Source organism: Rhinoraja longicauda, chromosome 13 (genome assembly GCF_053455715.1).
Source record: "Rhinoraja longicauda isolate Sanriku21f chromosome 13, sRhiLon1.1, whole genome shotgun sequence".
Classification (NCBI taxonomy): domain Eukaryota; kingdom Metazoa; phylum Chordata; class Chondrichthyes; order Rajiformes; family Arhynchobatidae; genus Rhinoraja; species Rhinoraja longicauda.
This window is the reverse complement of record NC_135965.1, coordinates 29,820,829-29,848,063: the sequence shown is the minus strand read 5'-3', so window position 1 is coordinate 29,848,063 and position 27,235 is coordinate 29,820,829. Positions and strand designations below refer to the sequence as shown.

General features: G+C 43.1%; 1 protein-coding gene across 1 annotated transcript in view; it reads left to right on the top strand.

Annotated features, from left to right (window-relative positions):
* The window catches only part of LOC144599067 (uncharacterized), a 227,982-nt gene that overhangs the window by 22,532 nt on the left and 178,215 nt on the right, over window positions 1-27,235 (top strand). The window contains exon 4 of the mRNA XM_078409791.1: window positions 23,685-23,864. Within this exon, the coding sequence (XP_078265917.1) occupies window positions 23,685-23,864 (180 nt within the window). The remainder of the gene's footprint in view (window positions 1-23,684; window positions 23,865-27,235) is intronic.

The following is a 27,235-nucleotide window of genomic DNA, read 5'->3' as shown; positions in this document are numbered from 1 at the left end:
TGCCCTCACCCCATTGTCTTTGGAATCTAGACTATAAATGGTCACATCATCTGTCCCAGTGGGTGGTTGAAAAATGCCCCATGTAAGCATTTGCTTACTTCATCAATACTGATCTGCCTGTTTTCGATGAATGTTCGAATAAAGTTAGCAAATACATTTAAATGTATTCAAGCGATCAAGTGTAAAATAACGAGGAATGAGCAAAGGGATATAAAGTTAAAGGTTAGGAATAAAGAAGTTCAAGAAACAGATGTGCATCCGTGAAACAGCTGTACATTATTAGCCAGGAAACTGTTTCCTTACTTCTCATTTTTAGTCAATCGCTGGACGTTGCATTTTACTGCACATGTATGAGCTAGTTGAGAAATTGGATCAATTAATGCCTATTTTTGCCTTAACTGGCTTAATTCGGAGGGGATTGTACCAGACCATATCCAGCTGAAACAATTCTTTTCATGTAGTGACCATGCAAGCATACCTGATATCTTTCAGTGCACCTAATAACATTGCCATGTACGCAGTGCCCAATTCCACTCCTACCAGCACAAAAAGGAGTTCAGCTTACAATGATCATGAAAAGCTACCAGTATAGCCCAACGCTCATCACTCTCTGTCATCCACAGTTCTGACTGGGTTGCTTCAGAACACACTACAGGATACAGGCGCTGTTTCTTCCCAGCTGTTATCAGGCAACTGAACCACCCTACTAACAACTAGAGATCATTTCTGAACTACTATCTTTCTTTTTGGAGACCCTCGGACTATCTTCGATCAGACTTTACTGGTTTTATATTGCACTAAACATAATTCACATTATTCCCTTTATCATGTATCAGTTCATTGTGGATGGCTCGATGGTAATCATGCATTATCTTTCCATTGACTGGTTAGCACAAAACAAAACCTTTTCCGTACATGTGACAATAAACTAAATTCAACTCAAACTCAACTCAAAAGTCCGCAGAGCATGCCTAACCAATCAGAGAGTGCTTTAGAAACATAGAAAATAGGTGCAGGAGTAGGCCATTCGGCCCTTTGAGCCAGCGCCGCCATTCAATATGATCATGGCTGATCATCCAGAATCAGTATCTCGTTGCTGCTTTCTCCCCCATATCCCTTGATTCCGTTAGCCCTAAGAGCTAACTCTTGAACTCTCTCTTGAATACATCTCCAACATTGAGCTATGGAGGTAATCACTGCTTGGGTACTTCAGTGTTGAAGCCACTGGAGATGTCATTACTGCTTGGTTGGTCGATAAGAGCGGGTCTCAACTGTGGAGCAATAGGCAAAGGCATCTCCACTCATGAATAGTCTGCTTGCATGGAGCCTTCAAAGGCATCATCATACACCAGCACCTCTGGAACAATGGGCTTGCAGGCTCCAGTTTTCCAAGGCTGCCTTCAATAGGATGTGTGACATTCTGTGGAAGGACCTTTGGCCATGATCTTATACCTGGACCTCTTTCTTTGCAGGTCTTTTAATGCATGCTTTTGGTGAAAACTGCTGTTATAAACTTTATTTTTGGCTATTTCACCTATTTTTGTGGGAGCCAAAATAAACCACATTTTAGGCCAACAAAAAAAGGAGTAATTGAGCTTTGAGATGACTATTTGTATTTATTGGCATGTTCGGTCTTCAATTCTTCTTCTTGGGTAGTCCCTCAGGATGTCTCTTGATCTCATCACAGTATGTAGGTTCTGAAGTGGCTAATGTAGTCAAGGTGGGAACCATGGTCACTTTCACAGCTGGGACAGGAAGTGGTTGACAGGGTGTTGGCTTGTTAGGTTGTGCGCGCCTTCCACCACTTACAGAAGGCTTCTGTGTGCTTCTTCAAAGTTTGTTCATGGGTCAGAGAATCCCAGGAGTTAGTGGGGATGTTACATAATTTTTCAATTAAGTTTTGAGCGCATCTTTGAATTTTTCCCTCTGTCCGATCAGAACCAAAGTGCCTGTTTCAGGAATCTGATGTCAGGCACAGAAGCAAAGTGGCATGCCTTACCAGTTGACTGAGTAATAGGGTTTCAGCATTGTTGGTGCTACTTGGATGGGTTTATCATGATTGTGAATTATCCAGTGTCAAGAACAATGGAGGCTTCAGAAAGTGATAGACATTGCTTGGTCCACTGTGAATATTAACCTCTCTGGTGGCAAGGCACCTAATATCATCAAAGACCCGCTCCACCCTCGCCATGCTTTCATCTTGTTGCTACCATCGGGAAGAAGGTACAGGAGCCTGAGAACTGTTGCCTCTAGGTTCAAGAACAGCTTTTTCTTGTCAACCATCAGGCTCTTCAATCAGCCTGTATAGCTCTAACCACATCACTACCTCAGCGACAACTACTGAGAAGTTTGCACTTCTAAAGTTGTGTTATATACTTGGGTTTGCACCATCAGAGTTTGGTTTACTTAAATTAATTGTTAATATATTTTGTATTTATTTGTGTTGGTGCATTTAATGTGGCTATAAAGCTGCAGCAAATAATAATTTCATTGGTACCAGTGCGTATCACAATTAAATACACTTGGCCCTTGGGATTGCTTCTTTTAACCAAAATAGAGATTCTTATTTTTTAAGAAGAGCAAAGTAACAATGCAGAAATTGCCACTGTAAAATCTTAGTAAGTGGTAAGATACAGAAATATTGTAAGGTAGCTGTTGACAAATTCAGATTTAAAATGCTGGGGTTTAATTTATTATTTTTTTTGCCTTTCACTGGAGTTGTTTAAGGCAGCTAACCCAGTGAATGAGGTTAATCTAGTAGATTTAGTTTGTTTTGATCTTCAAGAAGATATTTGCCAAAACATCTTCATTTCAGATTAGTAAAGAAGCTTAGGGAATAAATGGAATTAGTCTGGCTGGATGTATTTTGGGCTGAAGATCGGTGGACTAATGATTACTGGCAAATCCTTTGCTTGGAACTGATGCAGCGCTGCTTAACTGGGTCCATCCATAAACGTGGGTTTTCCAGAATATTTGTGATCAAAATGAAGAGACGTCTTACAACTGGGCTCCACAATGTACATTTTGCAAAACTTCCAGTATGGCAGCTGCATATTTGTTGTGGAAACTGTAATGTCCTCTGTAAGACCCTGTTGTGGCTAGCACAATGAATATACGCCCGACATCTTGTAAGAAGATTTTATTACTGATCCTTCACCAGGAAACTTTTAGAAGGTCACCTGACCTCAGTCACAAGGCACAAGCCCATTGGCCCTAGAAGGTCATCTGACCTCAGTCACAAGGCACAAGCCCATTGGCCAGCTTCTGCTCTTGGCCTCAAGGGGGCACTGGCATTTACATCACATATACATCACATCTCCCCCTTTACTTTAATTACATCACATCTCCCCCTTTACTTTAATTACATCACATCTCCCCCTTCACTTTACTTACATAAATTTAATGTGGATGAAACACCACAAATAACACAATGCTCTTCAAACTACAAAACTATCAACTTTACATAACAAGCTGTGCCGGGGGTTTGGACAATCGCCCACTTCTCGTGCAAGTCGTATTTCCAACCCATTCTGTGTCGTATTCATGTTGTATGCGTAGTGGGGTAGGCGCAGCGGGGAGCCCTCTCGCAGGTAGGTGCTGGGAGGCTTGAGGAAGAGTAGTGGCTCGCTGCCCGGCACCGGGTTCCCCAGCTCCTGGGCGTGCTCGGCGTAGTTCCTGCCCACGCACACGATCTTTCTCTCCAACTCCCAGAAACGGCTCAGGTTCTTCCTGGAACTCATCCCCGTAGTCGCCCTGCCGGCAGGGACCCGACACTCGGACTCTCTCTGTCTCTGTCTCTGACTCTGGCTCTGTCTCTGTCTCTGACTCTGTCTCTGTCTCTGTCTCTGTCTCTGTCTCTGTCTCTGTCTCTGACTCTGACTCTGTCTCTGACTCTGACTCTGACTCTGACTCTGACTCTGTCTCTGTTGCCGTATCGTACAGCTGGAATGCCCTTATCCAGTCCTTATAATTCTTGGCCAAGTTCCCTTGCAGGGAGAGTGGTCCCGGTGGCTTGAGTCCAGACATTCTTTTCTTTAGTTGCTTTTTACTTCTGACACCATGTAATGTCCTCTGTAAGACCCTGTTGTGGCTAGCACAATGAATATACGCCCGACATCTTGTAAGAAGATTTTATTACTGTTCCTTCACCAGGAAACTTCTAGAAGGTCACCTGACCTCAGTCACAAGGCACAAGCCCATTGGCCGTAGAAGGTCATCTGACCTCAGTCACAAGGCACAAGCCCATTGGCCAGCTTCTGCTCTTGGCCTCAAGGGGGCACTGGCATTTACATCACATATACATCACAGAAACCTTGCTACCCAACATTGTTGTGATGGTGATCGTAGGAGCACAGCTGACCCTCACTGGAAGTGTACAGATTAGGCAGGTTGCGATGTTGAGTTGTATTCAACACTGATCTGATACCAGCGTTACCATGTTTGGAAATCAGCTTCTCAAAGTCCACAGTAGTGGAAAATTCCTTGTCACCCTTATTTAACGAATTTATCTCTACTCGCTGGTTAGAAGTTGCCTTATTTTTACTGGCTGTTGTCACAATTGTGTGAGTTTTTGGTGCTTTCTAGAGGTCATTAAATCTTCAAAAATTTAAGCTAGAGCTTCTGTATGAACTAAATGTTCAAGATGTGCATCTATTCCTCTTGGAATTTAGCATTACTGAGGGAGTGAGCAGATCGCATGGAGAGAAATGGAAGCTGCTGAATGAAGGAGAAGGGAGAATGAGGACCTATGATCTGAAGGAAGATGCATGAGATGTGTACCTCTTAAGACTACCAACAAATATACCCGCCTATCCCATCAGGTTGCTTGTGACTGTTCAGGTCAATGTGTCCATCAACTTTAATGCATCATGATCTTTCCAATCTGGAGATATTTGCAACCCAGCAGTTTCATATCTATTGATGCAAAATGGAGTTGCATCAGAAAGATGAATAGGAGGAGGCCATTCGGTGTCTCATTCTGCCCCAGCATTCAATACGAGCATGACTGATGTTCCCCAGGCCTCAACTCCTCCCCAGTGCCAGATCCCCATAACTCTCAATTCCTCAATCGCTTTAAAAAATATCTACAGGGGCTCCCCGGATTACAGACTTGACTTCAGGAAACCCAACTTTGCACAAATTCTCCCATAAAATACTAGATATGTTTTCAAGACAGTAATAATTTTAATAAAATGGATTCATAAACAAGTGGAAACTGACTCTTTCCAAGATTTTAATTATTGGTAGTGTTTGGGTGAACATAGAAGATATTTAATTAGTATAGGTTGTGTTTGCAGACCAATACGATATGGGTTGTTATGGTAAACATACGTTTCTGACATGGAAAAATTAGGTCACAGACATTATCGGGAACCCTTGCATAACCCGGGAACTGCCTTTACCTCCTCTTTAAATAATAATCTGGCCTTCTCAAGCCTGTGGGATATAGAATTCCAGGGAGTCACCACCCTCTGTGAGAACCAATTCCTATACATTTCCATTTTAAATGACCACTCCCTAATCCAGTAACTATATCCCCTCATTTGAGACTCTTCCACAAGAAAACATTGTGCCACATGTCCTGCTCTGCCATGCTCCCTGAGGGTCACAATTTATTTTTCTATTGTAAAAGTCCACGCGTTGTGTAAACACTCCTTTTAATAGGCATGGACTGCTTGAGGTGGCCTAGGCCATCCATGTGCAGGGGGTTGGCTGCCCTGTTGCGGCGGCTGAGACTGAAAGTGCGCAAGTGCATTTTGAGGCCCTTGAACTTGCCGTCGGCTGGTGGCTTCAGCCTGTTCAAACCACACGTGGGGCTGTGATGTCCAGACAGTGGGCAGTTTGATGGAAACTGCGTTCTGCTGGTCTGGGTGGTCGGCTGCGGACATGATAAAATCCAAATTAGGCCTTTTTGGATCGTCGGGGTCACCACTGTAGAGGTCCATGCGTTGTGTAAACACTTCGTTTAATAATTAACCAATACATTTCCATCACTCACGCGTGCATCATGTTAATATTTAACTATTATCGTGCCGTCGCTCGTGCGCACACACAAGTTAATCTTTTACTGCAAGTCCTTTGTTCTCCTACACACATGACGGCCTGCCCCCCCCTGACCCCGCAATTGGTTGCCCAGATCACGCCCGGTCCACGCAAGTGTTCTGGTCCACGCGAGAGTTCAAGCCCGACAAACAACGGTTCGATACCAAAATGGCTCTGCCCGCCATACTATAATCCAAAGAATATAGTTTTTTTTTTAATCCACTCATGCAAAGATAACCATTTTACTTGCATTGGACAGAATGGACAAATTAGGAATTGTCAACAAAGCTTTGGCCAGGCACATCATGTGTTACAAACATGATTGAAGAGGTGACAAAGGGATTGATGAGGATTGGGCAGTGGATGGTGTCTATATGGACTTTAGTAAGACATGTAAAAAGGATTCTTGTTGTAGACTGCTCCATGGTGACATGGTAGTTTGAATTCATATATGGCTTACCCATAGAAGACAGAGGTTTGTAGTGGAGGTGGGGGCTGGTGGTGGGGGGGGGGGGATGTTATTCTAGCTGGAGGACTGTGACTAGTGGTGTTCCACAGAGATCAGTGTTGGGACCTGTGTTGGCACAGAGATCGGTGTTGCTGTTTTCTGTCTCTCTATAAACATCTTGGATGTAATAGTTTACAAAATTATGAGATACATCCTTTGGTTAGACAGTCAGAGTCTTTTTCCCAGGGTGAAAATGTTAAATACTGGAGGGCACTGCATTAAGGTGAGAGGAGTAAAGTTTAAAGGACATGTGTGTGGTACATTTTCTACATAGAGAGTGTGCAGTGATGGATGTACGGGAACACCTACCATACCTCACATTCATTTTCTATTCAACAGATCTGAATACATTCCATTCCACTTTGTATCAGATAGTTAGACGGAAAGGTTGGTGGCTTTTCAGGTTTTCTCATGGTGCAGGGTACAATTGATGACATACATGAAACATGCAACGTTATCGGCGCCACATGTTAACCATGAAGCGTGATAGTTAATAGGCATTCCAATGTTCAGTTTCAGTGTGACAACAGGTGGCTGGCTGTAATCTGTAAGTGGCTGGCTGTAATCATGCTGCCTCCTTTTTGTGGCAGTGTGCCGTACCATCTGTATTTGAGCCACTGTGTAAAAGGAAGGCACTGGGTAACAACCATCTATCTGCACATGGGAGAAGCATACACAGGCATTCTATCAAATGATGCACTTAGGGCAAAGGTGAGAGAGGCAAGGTTTAAAGAAGATGTGGGGGGCAATTTATTTACACAGAGGATGCTGGGAACATGCTGCCGGAGGTAATGGTGGAGGCAGATATGATAGTGGCATTTAAGAGATTTTTGGATAGGCTCATGGACATGTGGGGAATGGAAAGATATGAATCACACGTAGGCAGGAGAAATTAGTTTAACTTGATGTGTAGGAAGGAATTGCAGATGCTGGTTTACACCAAGGATAGGCACAAAATGCTGGAGTAACAGTGGGTCAGGCAGCATCTCCGGAGAAAAGAATAGGTGACATTTTGAGTCGAGACCCACTTCAGATGACATCATGTTTGGCACAGATATTGTGGGCCAAAGGGCCTGTTCCTATGCTGTACTGTTCTAGGGCAGATATGTGTCAGGCTGAACCTACTCTCGACTGTACTAGAATTTTCCCTTAGGTGGTCTGCTGCTCACTACAAAACTCCACCACTATCTGTTTGCTGATCTGTTGCCACTAGTTACACTAGCAGTCCCAAATGCTTCCTTTGCCAATTGTCCAACAGCTTTCTCTATTCTGATGAAGGGTCCCACATCTGAAGTTTTAACTGTTTCTCTTTCAACAGGTGCTTCCTGACCCGCTAAATGTTTCCAGCTTTCCTCCCTCTGTTGCTGATCATTTCACTGTTCACTTGAGCACTCGCACTCAAAATTTGCATAAATTTATAAATTGAAGCATTTCATTTTGCATAATAGTGTCAGTTTAGCATCCTTGTGGATTTTTTAAAATGTGTATTTCCCCGTTTACTTGTTCAGTGCTCCAGCACAGTTCAACATCAGGGAGGCCGGCAAGCTGTGATTTCAGACTGCGTTACTTCAACGAGAGCAGGGGCATTGTAGGCTTGCAGTCTGACTGATAGACAATTGCAGAGGCATTGTCAGGTGACAGTGTTGACGGACATTGTTTTACAAGTGGAAAGCAGCAGCTCCTTGGATCCATTTGGCAGATACCTGGGCAGAGATATGCCAGATTTAACAATGAACCATGAGGTCCTTCCAACAGTGACATCCAGAGTTAAAGCAACAGCCTAAACCTGCATGCCAGAAGTCTGAAGTTTCAGATGTTGGGGTCTTCTGCTGAAATGGAAGGCAAAATGATGGTCAAGATGGTTGTCCACTTTTTTGCATGAAGTGACAGGCTCCAATCTCTACCCAAAGCCTGCAGAACTGAATGTGAGCTCCTCATTGCCCCTTGGACTTTGCATGCTGCTCTGTTAACAAGTTTTGCAAAACAGTAAGAATTTCATTGTCTATATCTTTTTTTCTGGTACTTATCTTAATGAAGACCCCTACATAGTATGATGCCGACACAGTATCATTACATTTGCTGATGATGTAGTTGAAAGTGGGTTGAAAGTGAACACAATTCATTTTGATTACCTTCAGAGGTCAATGTACCATCTTATGTTATTGTACTGGGATATTGCCAAGAAAATGTCATAGTAGAGCATTTTATATAGAAACACCAAACACCAGAGGTTGCATTTTGAAATAGGCATGTGGAATTTAATATCTTAGTAACCTAATTTCTTCAAATTCATTAAGCGAGGAAGGTAAATCGTGGCTCAAATTGCAGGGAAATTTTGTTGCCGTTGGATTTTGATCTTCAGTATGCGGAACCAAGCAATTTTGGTTAAAGGAAGATGGATTTGAAAACATCCATCTAAAGGACTTCTGGAAAGTTATCAATCAGAAGCGCACACCATGAGGCATCAACTTGCAGAAAACCATTCACCAGAGCCTCAGGATCACAAAGAGAATCTCTTTAGACAATAGACAATAGGTGCAGGAGTAGGCCATTCAGCCCTTCGAGCCAGCACCGCCATTCAATGCGATCATGGCTGATCACTCTCAATCAGTACCCCGTTCCTGCCTTCTCCCCATGCCCCCTCACTCCGCTATCCTTAAGAGCTCTATCCAGCTCTCTCTTGAAAGCATCCAACGAACTGGCCTCCACTGCCTTCTGAGGCAGAGAATTCCACACCTTCACCACTCTCTGACTGAAAAAGTTCTTCCTCATCTCCGTTCTAAATGGCCTACCCCTTATTCTTAAACTGTGGCCCCTTGTTCTGGACTCCCCCAACATTGGGAACATGTTTCCTGCCTCTACTGTGTCCAATCCCCTAATTATCTTATATGTTTCAATAAGATCCCCCCTCATCTGTCTAAATTCCAGTGTCACAAAATGCCTTAATTTATATTGCGCTTCTTTCTCCCTTCCTTCCTACCTCTTGTTCTTCTCTACACCAATGTTGAACTGGTAATGGTGCTGTTTCAATGCGATGCCAGTGACAATGGCACTGGCGTACACCTTGGAGGTCTTTTTCATCAGCCTCACCATCACTGCAGGTATCACAAAATGCAGGAGTAACTCAGCAGGTCAGGCAGCATCTGGGAGAGAGGGAATGGGTGACGTTTCGGGTCGAGACCCTTCTTCAGTCTGAAGAAGGATCTCGACCCGAAACGTTACCCATTTACTCTCTCCCAGATGCTGCCTGACCTGCTGAGTTACTCCAGCATTTTGTGATACCTTCGATTTGTACCAGCATCTGCAGTTATTTTCCTACTCATCATCATTGCAGATACATGGACAGCTCTGTATTCATATACAGCCTTTGAGGTGGAATGGGCAGGAAGATCGCATGAACTGTTTTCAGGGAAAAAGAACAAATAATGTCATGAAGCTGGATTTCACTTGTTTTGAGTTCGGTTGCTAAAGATCCATTAACCAACGTAGTTAGATCTAGCAGCCCCAATGTGTAGAATTACTTTCCATTGTTGGCACTAAATGTAACCCACAAGTCTGTTAAATCACATGTCAAACAAAATGGTAATGTTCTTACTCCGTCAGAAAGTTGGCTGTGGTTTCCTGAGAAATGAGTTCTCACTAGAATCCTGGACAATACTTCATCTAATGTCACCGAAACATGTTTTCTGATCATCTGATCATACATGGGATATATGGGATGACGCTGTGTATCAAATAATTACTTTACTCTAAACAACAAAAGTAACTAGACATTGTGTGGCAGAGTGGCACAGGTGGAAGAGCTGCTGTCTCATAGCTTCAAGGACCCAGGTTCAACCCTGACTTTCGGTGGAATTGCCATGTTCTCTGACCATGTAGATTTGTCCCAGGTGGTCTCAAAGGACATTTGGACATGTACATGGATAGAAAATGCTCAGAGGAATATTGGTCAAACACGGGGAGCATAGATAGGCATTTTGGTCAGTATGGCCAATTTGGGCAGAAAGGCCTATTTCTATGCTGTATAACTCTGTGACTCTGGTTTTCTCCCATATTCCAAAGAAGTGTGGTTGGTAGATTAATTGGCCATGTATATCACCCTTAGTATGTGAGTTGTAAGATCTGGGAGTAGTTGATAGGAATGTGAGAAAAATAAAATGTAAGATTAGTGTAAATGTGTGCTTGATGCCCGACGTACACTTGATGGGTTAAAGGGCCTGTTTCCATTCTGTGCGGGGTTCAATGCCTGTCTACGACTTCAAAAGAATATTGTTGGCAGAAAAACTTGGCATCACTCTAAGGCAGAATGCATTGTGTAAACAAAAGATTTCTTCATTTTACATCTACCGTCATTCTTGAGTGGAAAGAGGGCAGAATTGCTCATTTGGATTAGCACACTTGCCCACCTTTTAAATATTATGCCGGAATTTGTAAGGGAGGTATTGCCTGACTACCCCAGGTGTGAATGATGCTGCCTTTGGTACTCTAGCATTCTCTGGGTACTGAAATATCCATCTTGTGATCTGCCTCGGGCCAGCAGCTTAATCAAGGACGAGTCGCACCCTGGCCACACCCTCTTCTCCCCTCTCCATCAGGCAAAACGGTATAGAAGTGTGAAAACGCAAACCACCGGATTCAGGGACTGTTTCTTCCTAGCTGTTATCAGGCAGCTGAATCATCCTACCACAACCAGAGAGCAGTACTGAACTACTATCTACCTCTTTGATGACCCTCTGTCTATCCTTGATCGGACTTTGCTGGCTTTACCTTGTACTAAACGTTATTCCCTTGTAACTGTACACTGTAAATGCATTGATTGTAATCATGTGTAATCTTTCTGCTGACTGGTTAACACGCAACAAAAGCTTTTCACTGTACCTCGGTACATGTGACAATAAACTAAACTAAATTAGGAATGGGACTTTACAATTTACCATTTAGAGGGGATGTTTGTAGTTTCAGTGTCACCAATCGACTGAACCCAACAAATCTGGGGATAAACCTTGGGAATGAGAGAGGCCGATGTCTCCAAAACTCAAATTTGAATCTCATGTTATATCCTTCTGTAATGCAGAGGAAGATTATGGAAAACTTTGGTGGTAGTGGTGAGGAATGGTAATTATAAGAAGGATAGCACTGACAAGATCTGTGGCATTTGTTCGTGTGTCGCTCCACTCTGTCCTTTGGTCCTTCTGGTGAGGTACAACCTGTGAGACAATTACCTCCTGGGATAAGGAAGAGGAAGAGAGAAGCAAAGTACAATATGGGTAGTGTAGTTTTTTTGTTGAATGTAATTACTTTACACACAACAACACTGCATAAGGGACAAATCTTCAGCCTGGAGGTAGAGCTGAAGGTCCAAGGGTTAATGGTGTTTACTATTTTGAAAACCTCTCAATTAAACAATACAAGTGGAGTTATATTTACTGGACCTGCCATGCTCAAACATTCCAGCAGGGATAATAAAGAAAGCAAATTAATGACCTGGGACTTTAATTAGAGATCAGTGGGTGCCAGGGGTCTGAATGGAGCCAAAACGTTCCCTGTTCCAAAAGCAGAGCCAAGTGTAAATGCCAAGGTCGTTAAGAGCAGTTTGCAAAGTTAGTAGAACAGCAAGGGGTTATTGTGTCAGGCCATAACTTGAGGGAGTGTGGTTGAAGTGTGCCTTGAGACTGCATTTCACTTATCCAGTATTGTTAGCATTTGTTGGACTTTGTGGAATCACCTTGGTGGCTTTTTCCTGCTTCATTGCGTTGTTTTGTCAGATCAGAAAGGTGTTGCAGCTGGGCACCCCCAGCACAGATCCTTTCTGTTTGGTGGTTTTCAGCTCAGATTGTTAAAGAGGCCAGTGTTACCACAGCTCTACTCGCAATAACATCTACTGCCATTTATATGGTCCCTTCACAAATGTGTTATCAAATAAAGACTTGGTGCTGGGCCACACAAGTAAATAGTCAAAAGTGTGGTTGCAGAATGAACCAAATGTGCAGAGGAATTAAATTTGAGTTTGGCCAGGCCAGAAGGAATGAAGCACTGTAATCATGGTGGTTTATCTGGGAGGGGGCAGCTTCTGTGGGAAGGATGAGTGAACAATGAGTTGCGGAGGAAGTGGTCTCTATGGAAAGCAGAAAGGGGTTAGGATTTCAAGATGTGATTGTCTGGGGGATCACCTCCACCAGCCTCTGCATCCAATACGTCATTCTCTGACAGTTCCGCCACCTTCATCATGATCCCATCGGCCATCACATCTTATCAGCTTTCTTCCCCCTACTACAATGTTGAGTTAATGTCCAGAAAAAACTGCAGAATATCCAGTTTAATACAGTGAGATAATGACTTCAGGTGTGTTTGTTCACTGTCTTAAGAGAAAGTCTCCAGTCTGTGTTATCCTGCATCTGATGGTGGAGAAAGGAGGTACTTTAGCTTAGTTTAGAGATACAGCGCGGAAACAGACCTTTCGGCCCACCGAGTGTCAACCAGCAATCCCCGCACATGAACATTACCCTACACACACAAGGGATAATTTACAGTTACACAAAGCCAATCAGTCTACAGACCTGTATGTCTTTGGAGAGTGGGAGGAAACCGGAGATCTCAAAGAAAACCCACGCAGGACACGAGGGAGAACGTACAAACTCCGTACAGACAGCACCCGTAGTCAGGATCAAATCTGGGTCTCTGGAGCTGTAAACTGAACCTGGGTCTCTGGACCTCTACCGCTCTACATCTCCTTGACATGTGCTTATGGGTTTCAGTCTATGCTCAGCATTTGCTACTTCTATTTGCACACCTTCCTAAGGATGGTGTAAATATTGTCAATCAACTTCAGAAGGGAATTAAATAAGTAGTTGAAAAAAATTACTTCATGCAGTTATGGAGAAAGCCTGGCAAAATGAGACCAAATGGATAGGTGAACGGTAGAATCAGGGAGGAGTTGATCGTAATCTCAGTCGAGAAAATAAAATGGAATTAGAGTAGGATTAGTGAAAATAGGTGCTTGATGGTTGGCATGGTGGGCCAAAGGGCCTACTTCCTTGCTACATGACTGTGACTCTGTGGATTATTGGAGTCTGTTTCAGGATCTCAGCGGAAACCCGACTAATTGTACAAAAAACGTTTCACAAAGCATGGGCTTCTCTTGGGGGCAAACTGTTAATTTGTGCCAAGATTAGTTCTTCGCCATTTGAATTAAATTGTAGTGTAATTGGCAATTCCAATGAGTACCAAATTGGTCAATAACCACACATATTTGCAAAGCAGCAAAATCTTCAATAGTTCTTGTGTCCTCTCTCGCTCTCTCTCACTCTCTCTCTGTCTCTTGTATAGAAAAGAAAAGGGAGGCCCTTCTGAAGTACAGAATGTGTAGGGGAATACTTAAAACACAATTGGGTGAGCAAAAAAGTGGCATTAAGTATCAGTGGTGGGCAAGTATTTGACGTATATTTAGGGCAGTGAGTGATAGAATCTGAGGGGAGTTGGTAAGAATGTGGAGAAAAAGAGCAATTCAAGTCAGGATACTATTAATTGGTAATTGATGGTCAGCCTGAAATTGATGGGCCGAAGGACCTGTTTCATGCTGTGACTCCATAGCATCGTCCAATTGAGGACTTCTGCATCACCCATGCTAAGACTGGTGCCAATGTTGTTCTGAGTACTGCCTAAACCCTTCTGTTATTTATAGACAATAGACAATAGACAATAGGTGCAGGAGTAGGCCATTCAGCCCTTCGAGCCAGCACCGCCATTCAATGCGATCATGGCTGATCACTCTCAATCAGTACCCCGTTCCTGCCTTCTCCCCATACCCCCTCACTCCACTATCCTTAAGAGCTCTATCCAGCTCTCTCTTGAATTTAATGGAGAAAAAGAGCATCAACAGCAACAACAGAAACATGGCCATACCCTCATGCTACCACCTGGCAAACTGCAAAACATAATGCATCATGCTGAACGAAATTGGAATAAATGTGAATATTCCCTTTCAAACATTGCTGTAACTGTGCGAAATGAATTTCCCTTCACTTTCTCTGAAGCTTCCCTCGGAGGATCTTGCCCAGCGGTGCTTGCCGGCTCCACCACCCACCTCCCCCACCCCAACCCCCGCTGCTCCGCGCTGTCACCAGCTGGAAAATATGCGGAATAGAAAGGGGGAAAATTTCAATTTCTCATCAAGTCGTAAGCAGAAAGCTTGCCCTATATTTCATCTGATTTACAGTTAGGAAAGTAACTATGATTAACTACACATTGAATTTGAATGCAGTTATTTAGGATTGATGCACTCATGCTTGAAGCGTGGGAAGGAAGGGATGCAGCCAAGAAAAACAAGATAAGGGGATATGTGGATGGAGCCAAGGTTCGGGTCAATTCTGAAAGGGATATTTTTGTACTGTATCACATGAATGGAAATGTGTTAACAAACAGCTTTATATTAGATAGCCAGTTTTTATTCTAAACAAATCTTAAGACGATGGAAATCTGAAACAAAAATCAAAAATTCTGAAAACCCTCAGCCGGATGATCATCAATTGTTACATTTGAACAAGAATGAAGTGTTCAGTCCCTTGTGGCTGTTCTGCTGTTGAATCAAATTGTGGGTGTTCTGTGACTCGTTACTAAAATCCTGTTTGCTCAGGTCCTTAATATATTTAGTTAATAAATAACTGCCAATCATGCTTATGATTCAGCAGCTACTGCCCATTGTTTCAAGCCTTAGTTCCTGAATTTATGTAAGCAAAGTTATTTGGACCCCAATCTGATCCAGAATGCCCTCATAGGTCCCACATCACAACATCTGATAGTTTCTTAAGCAATTCCAGACCTCTCGCTCCACTGTCTTACCCAAGAGACCGTTCCATATGTTGTTGCATGAGCAAAGAACTTCCTGACATAAGTCCTCAATTTCTTTTGGCCTTGCTTTAACCTTCAACACATTTGTCCTGCTTTTATGATAATTTGAAAGCCTTCTCTGAAGTTTTAATTCCACTTTAATATCTGAGGTACGATGGATATATAGATAAATTGCCTGGGGTGGTGGCGGAGGTAGATACGCTAGTGGTGATTAAGAAGCTTTTAGTTAAGCACGTGGAATTGCAGGGAATAGAGGGAAATGGATCATATACAGGCAGATGAGATCAGTTTAACTTGCCATCATGTTCAGCATAAACATCGTGGGCCAAGTGGCCTATTCCACTGCTGTATTGTTCTATGGTCCAAATAGATTTGAAGTGTGTGTTAACGATGATTGCATTGAATGGTTAAATAGGTTTGAAAAGCTATGGCCTACTCCTGTTTCTGCAGCCAATTAACCTACAAACCTCCAAGTCACTGGTACATGGAAGCACCTGGAGATCCATAATATTACAGGGGAAAACTTCAAACAGATAGCGCCTGAGGCCACGATTGAATTTGGGCCTCTGGAGCTGTGAAGCAGTAGCTCTACTAATTAGGGGCCTGTTCCACTTAGGCATTTTGTTAGCTGACTGCTGGTGGCTGCAATAGTCGTAGCAGTTCGCCGAAAAAACAGCAATTGGACCCCCCCTACGACAATGTCCACCACAAGCTACAACAACCTACCACCTAGTCGACGTCAAGCTACGGCAAGCTACGGCAAGCTACCGATAACCGGCGACCCAATCGTCGCAACTTAGGACGTCCACCTACGACCGCACCTACGACAATCTACGACCACACAGGCGACAACCTACGACAACCGAAGTCAACCTATGTCTACCCGAGACAGGCTATGACCGTGTTGGCGACAACTGAAGACAATTCACATCATTTTGGCCTCCAGATTTGACGCCGGTACCTGTCGCCGGTTGACGTAGGTAGTCGCCATTGGAATTCAACAAAGTCAGCACCAGCAACAACCTATGTCACCTGGCGACAACCCGGCGACAACCTACGACAGTGCCTACATCAGGAGATGTCAAACTACGATCATTGGTGTCAAACCAACAGTCGCTGAAAAATTTTGAGCATTTCAAAATCCAGCGGCGACCAGGAAAACGCTACGACTCTTTGGAGATTACTCACGACCGTACAGGCGACCGTGTGGCGACAACCTAGTCGCATGTAGTCACCTAAAAATATCGCCTAAGTGGGACAGGGGCTTAACTGCTCCATGGAGCTGCCTGACTTCCTGTCCTAAGTGTAGATCAATAAAGAAAAAGACAGGTTAATCTCTTGTGTAGATTCTTTAATAGAATAGAATTGAATTGAATTGAATTGAAAGCAACAGCATGGAAACAGGACCTTTGGCCCACTGAGTTTGCGCCCACTATCGATCACGATTCTCCACTATTTCTATGTTATCCCACATTTGCATCCCCACCCTACACGCTTTGGGGCAATTTACAGAGGCCAATTTAACCTACAAATCTCCACTTCTTTCGGATGTGGGAGACAACCAGAGCACGCAGAGGAAACCCATGGGAAACCACAGGGAAAATGTTCCTGGAGGGGAAGGGAGGGGAGGGGGAGGGGGAAGGGAAGGGAGGACGGAGGGGGGGTGGAAGGGGGAGTAGGGAGAGAGGGGGAGGGAGGGGGAGGGGGTGGAGGGAGGATAAGGGGGTTAAGAGGGATGGAGTGGGGGGGGGAAGGGGAGGGGGAGGGGAGGGGGTGGAGGGAGAGGGGAGGGGAGAGGGGGAGGGAAGGGAGGGGGGAGTGGAGGGAGGGGGGAGTGGAGGGAAGGGGGAGGGAGGGGGAGGGAGGGACAGAGGGGGTGGGGAGAGGGGAGGGGGGAGTTGGGGGGAGAGGGGAGGGGAGAGTGGGGGAGGAGAGGGTGCTGCACCAATGCAGGAGAGGTTTGGGCCCATCGGGTCCACTTGGTCTAGTATCAATTAAAACAGAGCACTGTGAACTCTCAATAGATTTGGGATAATGTTTCAACTCAGTGATCTTTTATTAGGAATAAGAAAAGTTAGACATTGAGGTTGTAGAGAAGAGGAAGGATTGACCTGAAACATTAACTCTTTATCTCTCAATGAAGACATTTCCTGATCTATTGTGCATTTCCAACACCTTTGGTTTTATTTCAGCTCTCCAACATCTGCAGTTTTTTGCTATTCAGCTCCTTAATTATGGGTGTTGGTTCAACACGGACGTCAACGAATGAGGAGTTCTTGATTTTGGCAAGATTTAGAGAAGCACATAGAGCAATAAAGGAAATATGATCATATAAGATTGATTTTGGAAATGTTTTTCAGGCCACAGCCGAAGTCCCCAGCCAAATTAGCATTAAGCAGACATTTTAGATCAAGCCTTAACTGTGCTTTTTAATACCCTGTCACTGCTGTTGACTTTGCTCAATGCATGGCTTGTCTTCTACTTGGCACCAAGGAGTACCAGCCAAATTGGTATTTTTTCAAGACTGAGATTTCACCCTATTCTTCAGAATGCTCTCAAATGAAAGGTCATCAGACATACATCTGAAGTTATACTCAGCTGCTGTTCTAGCATGGATATTTTCATCCTTGCTTGTATGCAATCAAGGGCAATTTTTTTTTATCAGCTCCAGTACAGCTTCAGGCAATAATGTTCTCTAAATGGTTAGAATGTTCCTACTGAGTTGCAGCTTGGTTTTCATTTGACAAACATTGGACAATTCTCTCTGTATTATTAATTCCATGTCTTGACCTGGTGAAGATCAGGAAGCGGGTAGCCCTCAACTTCCATCGATAGTTTGGAATCTGCACTTGTCATGATTTACTGATTTTATCAGAAGATCACTTGACCCATCAACAGTTAGAAAATCATACACAACAGACCCTTCATTTCCTGATAGGTGCAAATGGTAGACAGTGGTACAATTGGCAATGTGGGCGCATATGAAAAACCTCGAATGAAATGTCAGAGGAGCCTTCTTTCTAAGACCATCTCAGTCGGATATGAAAGAAACTGGAATTATTCAATGACGTCTTCAGGCAAGATTTATCTTTAAACCATCGTCAGTTGAACAATTTGAGGGTCAAATATGGTTAGCCCTAAAATGGAGCTGCCTCTCAGAGACACATTTTTTGTAATTTGGCACCAGTAATATTCAATGGATGTGGAAAAAAAAATCTCACTGACTGTCACTGATTCCCTCTAAAAATCAACAACATTTCGTCTGAAGAAGGGTCCCAACCTGAAATAATGCCTATCCAAATGTCGTTCTCCGGAGATGAGTCTCCTGACCCACTGAGTTACTCCAGCACTTTGTGTCTTTTTTTGTAAACCAGCATCTACAGTTCCATGTGTCAAAAACTTTTAGTCTCTTACTATTTAAAAAATACTCCCACTTTTCAATTTTCTAACAAACTTGATGACCTTGAGATTTTCCACGTTATCTTTCATCTGCTGTATCTTTGCAAATTAATTTAGCTTGCATATATACCCTGGCAGTCTCTCTGCATTCTCCTTACTATCCACACTACCACCAAACCTGGTATCAACAGCAATCTTCTCAGCACGTCAGAAAACTTTGTTTGCTTGTAACTTTATCACATAACTGCTCCTTGTGTGAGACTCTTGTGGGCTTGGTCTCTTTCTTTCATTTATTTCATCCTTACCAGTGTTCTTACTTTGCTTATTCAGTTTGATGTTATTGTTTTAAATTCCTCAATTGAACCCTGCAAAGGGATAATGCAACCAAAACAAAAAGTAATCATCATCAATATAGTAAAATGTGAGTTTGACCCTTTAGTCTCCCCTCTCGCCATGTTTACCATCTTGTGGCATAAACGCTGTCTTGCAGTTACTATCTAAACTGCTGATGAGAGATTGTGGGAATGGATGAGTTAGCCACAAGAAACAGTCCCATTCTGGCTCACAGAAAGTGAATGGAGTAGATGTATTTATAGGATTCACCAAGCCAAAGCAAGATTGATAGAGAAGTAATGAGTTTTAAACTCATGAGTTCCCAGAAGCAAGGAGGCAGTTCAGTAGCATTGAATTGTTAGGATCTGGTTTTAATCTCCACTGGAACCAAATAAAGATTATTGCTATGATACAAAGCAGCTGACCTGGCAGCGTAATTACACCATTACAGGGACATTGTTAACAATTAAAACAGTGGAGGCCGTGTTGTGAAACATTATCCGCCCAAAGAGTGAAGATTAAATACAAAGAATGTTTGTTTTGAGGAACCAGAGTTAATGGTGCCCCCTGCCTTCCTCCCCTTCCCCCAGCTCTCACAGAGGACGAGATTGTTGAGGCCACAGCCAGCTGCTTCCTGTTAACGGGACAACCTGCCTGCAGAGGATGAGCCAACTGCTTGGATTTTACTCAGCAACAACCTTCCCCACTGCCCCCTCCCCCCTCCCACAACAACAATTCCCCACACCCCTTCAGCTTTTGCCCCTCACTAATGGCCACGCAGATTTTGTGCTAGGAGTTTCCCCTGGCTTTGGAAAGCAAAATAAAATTAAACTGTTCGGACCAGAAGTGTCCATCTGTTGCGGCCAAAGCAGGAGGTGCAAATGGGACTCTGTGGACATAATAAGAATAATATATCTTGGAAATGTTTTGGGATTGCATGATTAAATATTACAGTCACCCCTCACCCAGATAGTAGATTTAGAATTGAACACACCCTTTTCATCATTGTAACGTGGGCTCCTGTCCTCAGGGATCAGAGCCGATCCTGTTAACTGTTGGATGGAAGACAGTTATTAGCTACAAAGGAAACCCAAAGTAAATAGAAGCTAACTACTCCTGCAATCTCATGTGTGTATACCGTCCAAATGGCAGAGCCCAGTTTAATCCCTGCAGGTCTCACACTATAAAATCCAAACCTCTTGGATTTGGAAAAAGCTTTCCGTAGTTTGTGCATGCCAAGGACGCAATTAATTGACTTATGAGATTTTCTTCTTTTCAATAGAACTTTTAAGATTTTTGATGGGATGAATTGCCAGCTCCTGGTCTTGTATTTTTTCAGTCCAGCTTGTGGCTTACCCATCGAGGCTAGAGGCTTTACTCTGCCAGCTCCCTTCATCCCAACCGTTGGACATATCGTTTTACCCTCTCTTCCTTGCTGCAATTTTCACTAAGCACCTTCTGGCCTACCATTTGCTGATCCGTGTACTCGCAAGTTCATGAGCATGGGGCCATTTAATGGTGGATCCATTGTCCAGGTCTGGGCTGAGTGTGAGGCTGGAGCCAGATCTAATGTTGAGATCAGATTTAAGAAAACCAGGGGTCTGGAACGTTGGTAGGTTTACATCCAGGCTGAATCTGGAACTTACAATATAAAGCCTGCATCAAAGTTGTCATATTCAAGGAGGGGTTAATTGCTGTAATGAATTGCAGTCTTAAATGACATTGGCAGCAGCTGTGGCAATATTCGGGGAAATCCGTGCTGTGATCCCTCAGGAGTACCAAGGATATAGTTTGCACAACTCTGATCATGTAGTCTTGTTGCACTACGTGTCCTGTAATCCATGCAATTCAGGTCAACACGCAACTTTACTCAGCAACTCCTCTAGCTTTTCCTAGTTTAGTTTAGAGCTACAGCGTGGAATCAGGTCTTTCAGCCCACCGAATCTGCGATCCCTACACACGAACGCTATCTTACACACATTAGGGCCAATTGGAGGAGGAAACTGGAGCATCCAGAGAAAATCCACACAGGTCACCAGAAGAAAGTATAAATACTGTACAGACAGCACCTGTAAGTTAGGATTGAACCCGGGGTCTCTGGCGCTGTAAGGCAGCAAATCTACCTATGCGGCACTGTGCTTTATGGATCGGCACAACTATGGTGAATCATATCTGACACCTGCTTACAACCAGTGTAAATCTTCATGTTTTAGTCCGAAATTTGAGCTGTTCAAACTTGTATTGCATCCAACATTTTTTTAGAGAGGAGAAAATGGAATGTCTTGTTATGATGAGCTCTGCAACTTTTCAGTCAGCTGGAATTGGAGGGATAACTAGTTTCTAATAACATGGTGACATCCTTGAAAAACCAAAACAACTGCAGATGCTTGAATCTGAAATAAGGAAAACATTACTGAAGAAACCTCAACAGGTCAGGCAGCATCTGTGGAAGGAGAAATGGTCAATAATTTAGGTCTGACCCTTTTTCTGGGCATCAGCCATTTTCTGGTTTATTGATGATTGGTCAGACCTGATGGTATGGTACAGCTTTCTTCACATTTAGTTTGATTTTGTACCCACTGGGTAGACTGCTTCTGATGAGCATGCAAAGGAAACATGGACGTGGGTCAAAGGGTTTAATTGCTCTCTGGTTAATGCCTCACACATTTTTCCCTTATGCCCAGCTTTACTTTGAACAAACATGTTTAAATTTAGAAACAAATTACTTTCTGGAATTTCCACACTAACAAGCAAAAGAGACCTCAGGTGAAGAAGGCATAAAACATGCGAGGTGGAAATATTTACGAGAAAGTGATTTGCACAAAAAAATATTTAGAAGTTCAAGGAGCAAGAAAACATTTTTGTGCTTAAGAATTTGGTGTTTATCAATCTGAAGGATTTACACTCTGTATAGCAAGAAGGAATAAGATGATTTACATTTCAGGTACTCTGTCTCAGCATCAAATATTTTGCTATGAAGTAAAGTGCCCTCTACAGTCATGCATCAACCAGGCATTGATTTCCTATATACAGATCACCAAGAATTCACCAGTTGAGTGAAAAACAGCAGTTAGATACAAAGTAAATTTCTCTCTACACTAATGGTAGAGACTTTGAGCTTCAAAATGGCATGGCCTCATTAAACTGAAAGTCAGTCTAACCCTGTCCCATCACGCCCACAAAACCTAGTACTATATGGATTAGATGGAGTAAAACGCACCATCTATCCAGTACGCAGCTTATAGTGAGCTATAGCATGGGTTTGTCAACAAGAAGTCTCCTCAAGATGCCCTAACATAAAACATATGACCGTAGCAGAGGTTTCCTGGTATCCTTGCCAGCACCTCAGGCAGATGATGTGGTCACCAATTTTGTTGTTTTATATGGAATATAGTGTGTACAAATAAGCAACCTTGTTCCTGCAGTACAACGGTGATAATACGTCAGTTGCAATGTCCTGAGGAAACACAAGACTTCCCAGAAATGCACAGATATCAGTCTTCATTAATGACGGGGGAGTGTCGTCATCGATCAACTGGACGCTGACAACTTCCATTCATTTTCCAAACACACTTTATTTATTTGTGCACAAGGAGAGCAGCTCAGTCCCAGTTACTGTATTACTCTGAAATTCCAATCAGAACAGTCAACGTTTTATACAGATTTTGACCCTGGAAATTGTGCGCGCTTTCTAAATTCTTATCATCAATAACAATACGTTCTCAAAACATTAATATGCAAATGCAATAACACTAATACAAGTAAACCTACATGCTATTTAATCCTTTATTTAATTTTCAACATCAAGAACCTTGTAGTTTGCGTCAAGGAATACCCATCCCAAATCATTGGGGTAGGTCAATGAATGCCTATCATGAACATTGATGAGCGTCAACGAATGCCTAAAGGTGTTGTGCTGAACAGCTATCCTAACCTTTGTCATACTGCGGCTTCCATGTTGTGCTGTTCAGCTATCCTCATCTTTGTCATACTGCAGCGTCCACAAGAGCTGGGGTGAAATGCACAACTAAAACTCAATGTTGCCTTTCCAGTGGGGAGGCAGCCAATGCGCAGCCTTTTGCAGACAAGACATTACATTAATGAAGCTGAACGTCATCGGGAGTATCACATCACATACAGGAGTGCACAGTGACACAGCCAGTAGCCAGTTCAGCTGGTTCACAGCACCAGCAACCTAGATTCAACCCTGACGTCGGCTCCTGTCAGCATGGAGTTTTCACATTCTCCTTGCGACTGCATGGGGTTCCCCAGTGCTCTCGTTTCCTCATATCTCAACGATGTGTAGGTTGTTGGGTTAATTGAGGACTTAATTTCACCTAGTGTGCAGTGAGTGGTAGAATGTGGAGAGAGTTCATGGTATGTGGATGGAATAACATGGGATTAGTGCAAATGGCTTGATGGCGGATGCAAACTTGGTGGACCGGAGGACTGTTTTCTATAACTGTGCTCTCTAACTCTGGACCATTTGACTTTCGAGAGTTATGTGACAGCCCATGGCACTAATCTGTTTTTTACCCGCTATCTGTTTCATTAGTTGGACAAATCCCTCAAGTTGGAAGTGTCTGAGAGGGAGCAAGAGGTGGCTGAGTCAAAGGCTGTATCAGATCTTCGTCGCCAGTTTGAAGATGAAGAGAGAGTCTACAGGAGAAAGCTCCAGGCCTATCAAGATGGACAGCAGCGTCAGGCGCAACTTGTACAGAAGCTTCAGGCCAAGGTAGGTTTTCCTTTCAATGCAGATTTTAATCCACCTGAACTTCACAGGTTGACCTACAATTCAGAGGATGTTTTGAAGGGAGGAGCAATATAACCTGTGGAGAAATTGCCAAGCAGGATTAATGAGGAAGGATTGAAAATGGAATAAATATCAACGAAGCTTGATAGCTGGGGTCTCTGTAGTGTAGAGCTGTTCACATATATCAGCCATAACTGAACCATTACTCGGAAATGAAGGAATGGGACAGTGGTTAATGAAAAAAGGACAGAGAATTAAAAAAATTGCTGGCTTAATTTGAGAAAGAGTTGAGGAAGGAAGGGATGTTGGGAGACCCAGATTGACCTACGGAAGGTTTCTGTGGCATCGTAACCACATCAGTTGTAGTACAGCGCTGCAGGATGTAGGGAACAAGTCCAAGGTTTTCTCTGGATCACTTTTTATTTATTGTCAGGAAGCGGCAGAATTATTTGGACACTTCGGTTGTTGATGATTTATATTTAAACAGCTTGCCAGGCCATTTCGGATTTGTTGACAGTATTGTGCGAAATTGGAACCAAGTGTGAATGATTTTCAGCTATCAGGATATCTTCGTCTTTGTGGGGAGTAATTGGGGTATCCTGGGAACCACCAAAACTACAAAAACCCAGCACTGAATACTCTGATATTTGGGTCTAACAATTTGACTGTGTCACAACCACATTTCGGTATAAAATTGGGATCCAAGAATCTTTCTGGCAGGACCACATTGGAGACTCCTTGCAACATTTAGGGAAGTAACCTGTGTTAGATGGAGAAGCTTTTTGTGAAATTGGTTTGCATCAAATCGAGTGATGAACTCGCCCATTATCTCATGGTGTAAAAGTCACTATGAAGGAGTCAATTCACCAACTGTACAACCAAAGTAAAGTATTTAGTTCGTATACATGCCTCAAGTCCTTTACATAGTATCTTTGAAAATCTCTCATTGCCCCAATCCTTCACTGATCTTGCACTGACTGGTGTCTTAATTTATCCCATCACTACTGCTAATGTTTAAAATTAAATCTTCTTCAAATGTACGTTCCTTAACTCTAATTATTCATGCCTCTGCCCCTTGCTTTGTTTGGTTTCTGCTTTTTCAGTTTACACAAATGTACCTGATTCAATTTTGTTTGTCCTTTTATGGGACCAGCTCGATTTTATTGTTTCTTTGCCCCGTGTTTCTCCATTGAGTTTGATCTTCATGTGGTTGCCATTCCATCTGAACATTCTCTTTTACTTACTGTTGAATTTCTCAGATTGGAATTATGAGCAAACTTAGCCACATACAGGTTTGGATTTGAAATGGTGAAGTCCTTCCTGTAGCAGGCTCTCAGCCCGAAATATCCCGAAATGTCGATTGGCCTTGTGCCTCCATAGCTGCTGCTGTAAAGTTCTTCCAGCAGTTTCTTTTTGCTCCATATTCCAAAATCTGCAGTCTCGTGACTCAATTTTTATTCTAATGTAGGGTTTTGCTTTCAGAGCAATGGTTAGACAACACTCAGGAAACCTGTCTACCAGTCAAATATTTGACTATTTCATAATGAACTGGGTTAGTGCGGTAGCAGTGGGAGCAGTCAGGTGGTGTGTTTGGCCTCCATTGGTCTATGATACAGGGCTGATTGATGCCCAGCTTGTTTCATAGTGCTCTAATAATTCCTGGTCTCACAAGTGGAGGCCATTCGGCCAATTGTGCTTGAACTGCCTCTTTGAATGAGCTATCCAGTTGGTCTCATTCCCCTCTCTGTTCATATAGCATAGAAAAATGTTACTGTTCATGAATACATCCATCTTTCCGATAGCTCATGTGAAATCCACTCCCAGCACCAGAGGGCAGTACTGTGGTGCAGCTGGTAGAGCTGTTCTTTCACTGCTCCTGTGACACTGGTTCAATGCTGACTTCCAGTGACGTCTGTATGGAGTTTGCATGTTCTTCCTCTGACCACCTGGGGTTTTCCCAGCTGCTCCAGTCCCCTCACATCCCAATGACATGGGCTGATAGGTTAAATAGCTGCTGCAAATTGCCCCCAGTGCGTAGATAAGTGGTAGAATCTGGGGGGGAGAGGATGAGAATATGGGGAGATTAATGTGGGATTTATGTAGGATTGGTGTGGATGATTACTCGATGGTTGGCATGAATAATGGGCTGAAGGTCCTGTTTTTATTCTGCATGATTATGCCAACCTGTTGCATGAGAAAGACTCATCGTCTCCTTCCAATTGTCAATTGTAAGTGTCACCTAGTTACCGATCCTCTTCAGTGGGAACATTCATCCCATTTGGTAAAACTCTCCATCAAAGCTTCCCTTAATCCTCTTTATCATACTGTTAGCAAGATGGCATCGAAACCTGGTGATTCTTTGCGTGCTGGTCCCAGAGAAGGATCTACTTTCATCCACTACAATTGCTCTACTCTTTTAAATCACATTTCTATCTGTCCGAATTACCTCTACCCCAATGCGGACATTGGACTTTGTCTCTGGAACTGTGGCGCTACAATGCTGAGAACTATAATCTGCACTCTAGCTTTTCCTTTGCTCTACCCACTTGAGTTTGGCTTGATTGCATGTATGGATTGTATTGTCTGATTTGATTGGTTAGCATGCAAAACAAAGCTTATCACTGTACCTTGGTACACGTGACAATAATAAACCTAAACCTAACTTCTGTACTTTTGTCTAATTACCTCCTTACATAATTCTCCAAAAAGCTTTCCACCCAAATTCCCAAGGCAGTTTCTTACGGAATTCTGATGGGATGCATCCAAAATTCAAATGGCCTTATTGGGATCCAGCCTGTAAATTGTTCCATGTATTCATCACTGCTACATTAAGTTGCCAGCTATGAGTGCCAGCAACTGGATTTCTGTTGGTATCCGGTTGGAAAAGACAAGAGGCTATTTTATTGTCCCCCTTACTTGGCTAATAATCCATTGTGAGTTTGTTGCAAAAATGTTTAAATACTTGAAATAGCTGAAAAGTTTAAAGCTGTCTTTTAGTTCAATAAATATTCACTATGTTTAAGTTTGCATATTTCCAAATTGTAACCAAGTTGATCCAAGTTTTATCTTGTTTAATCCAGTCTAATCCAAATGTAACCTTCATTAAATCATCAACTGATTCTGTGGCACAACTCTACAGGGATTTCAGTTTGGTGCAGAACAATGAGCTCTTGTGCTGCTTCCACGAACGAAATCCAGGCTGTGGCTCGGTGGGAATAACCTCCCCGCAGCTTAAGAAAATAAATCTGTACCGAACGGGGAATAGTGGGAGCACAAAACTCAATGTGGTTACGAGCTCTGAGTCTGAGGAGCTACGTTTGGCCAAAACGTTTCACAGGGCACACATAAGGGGA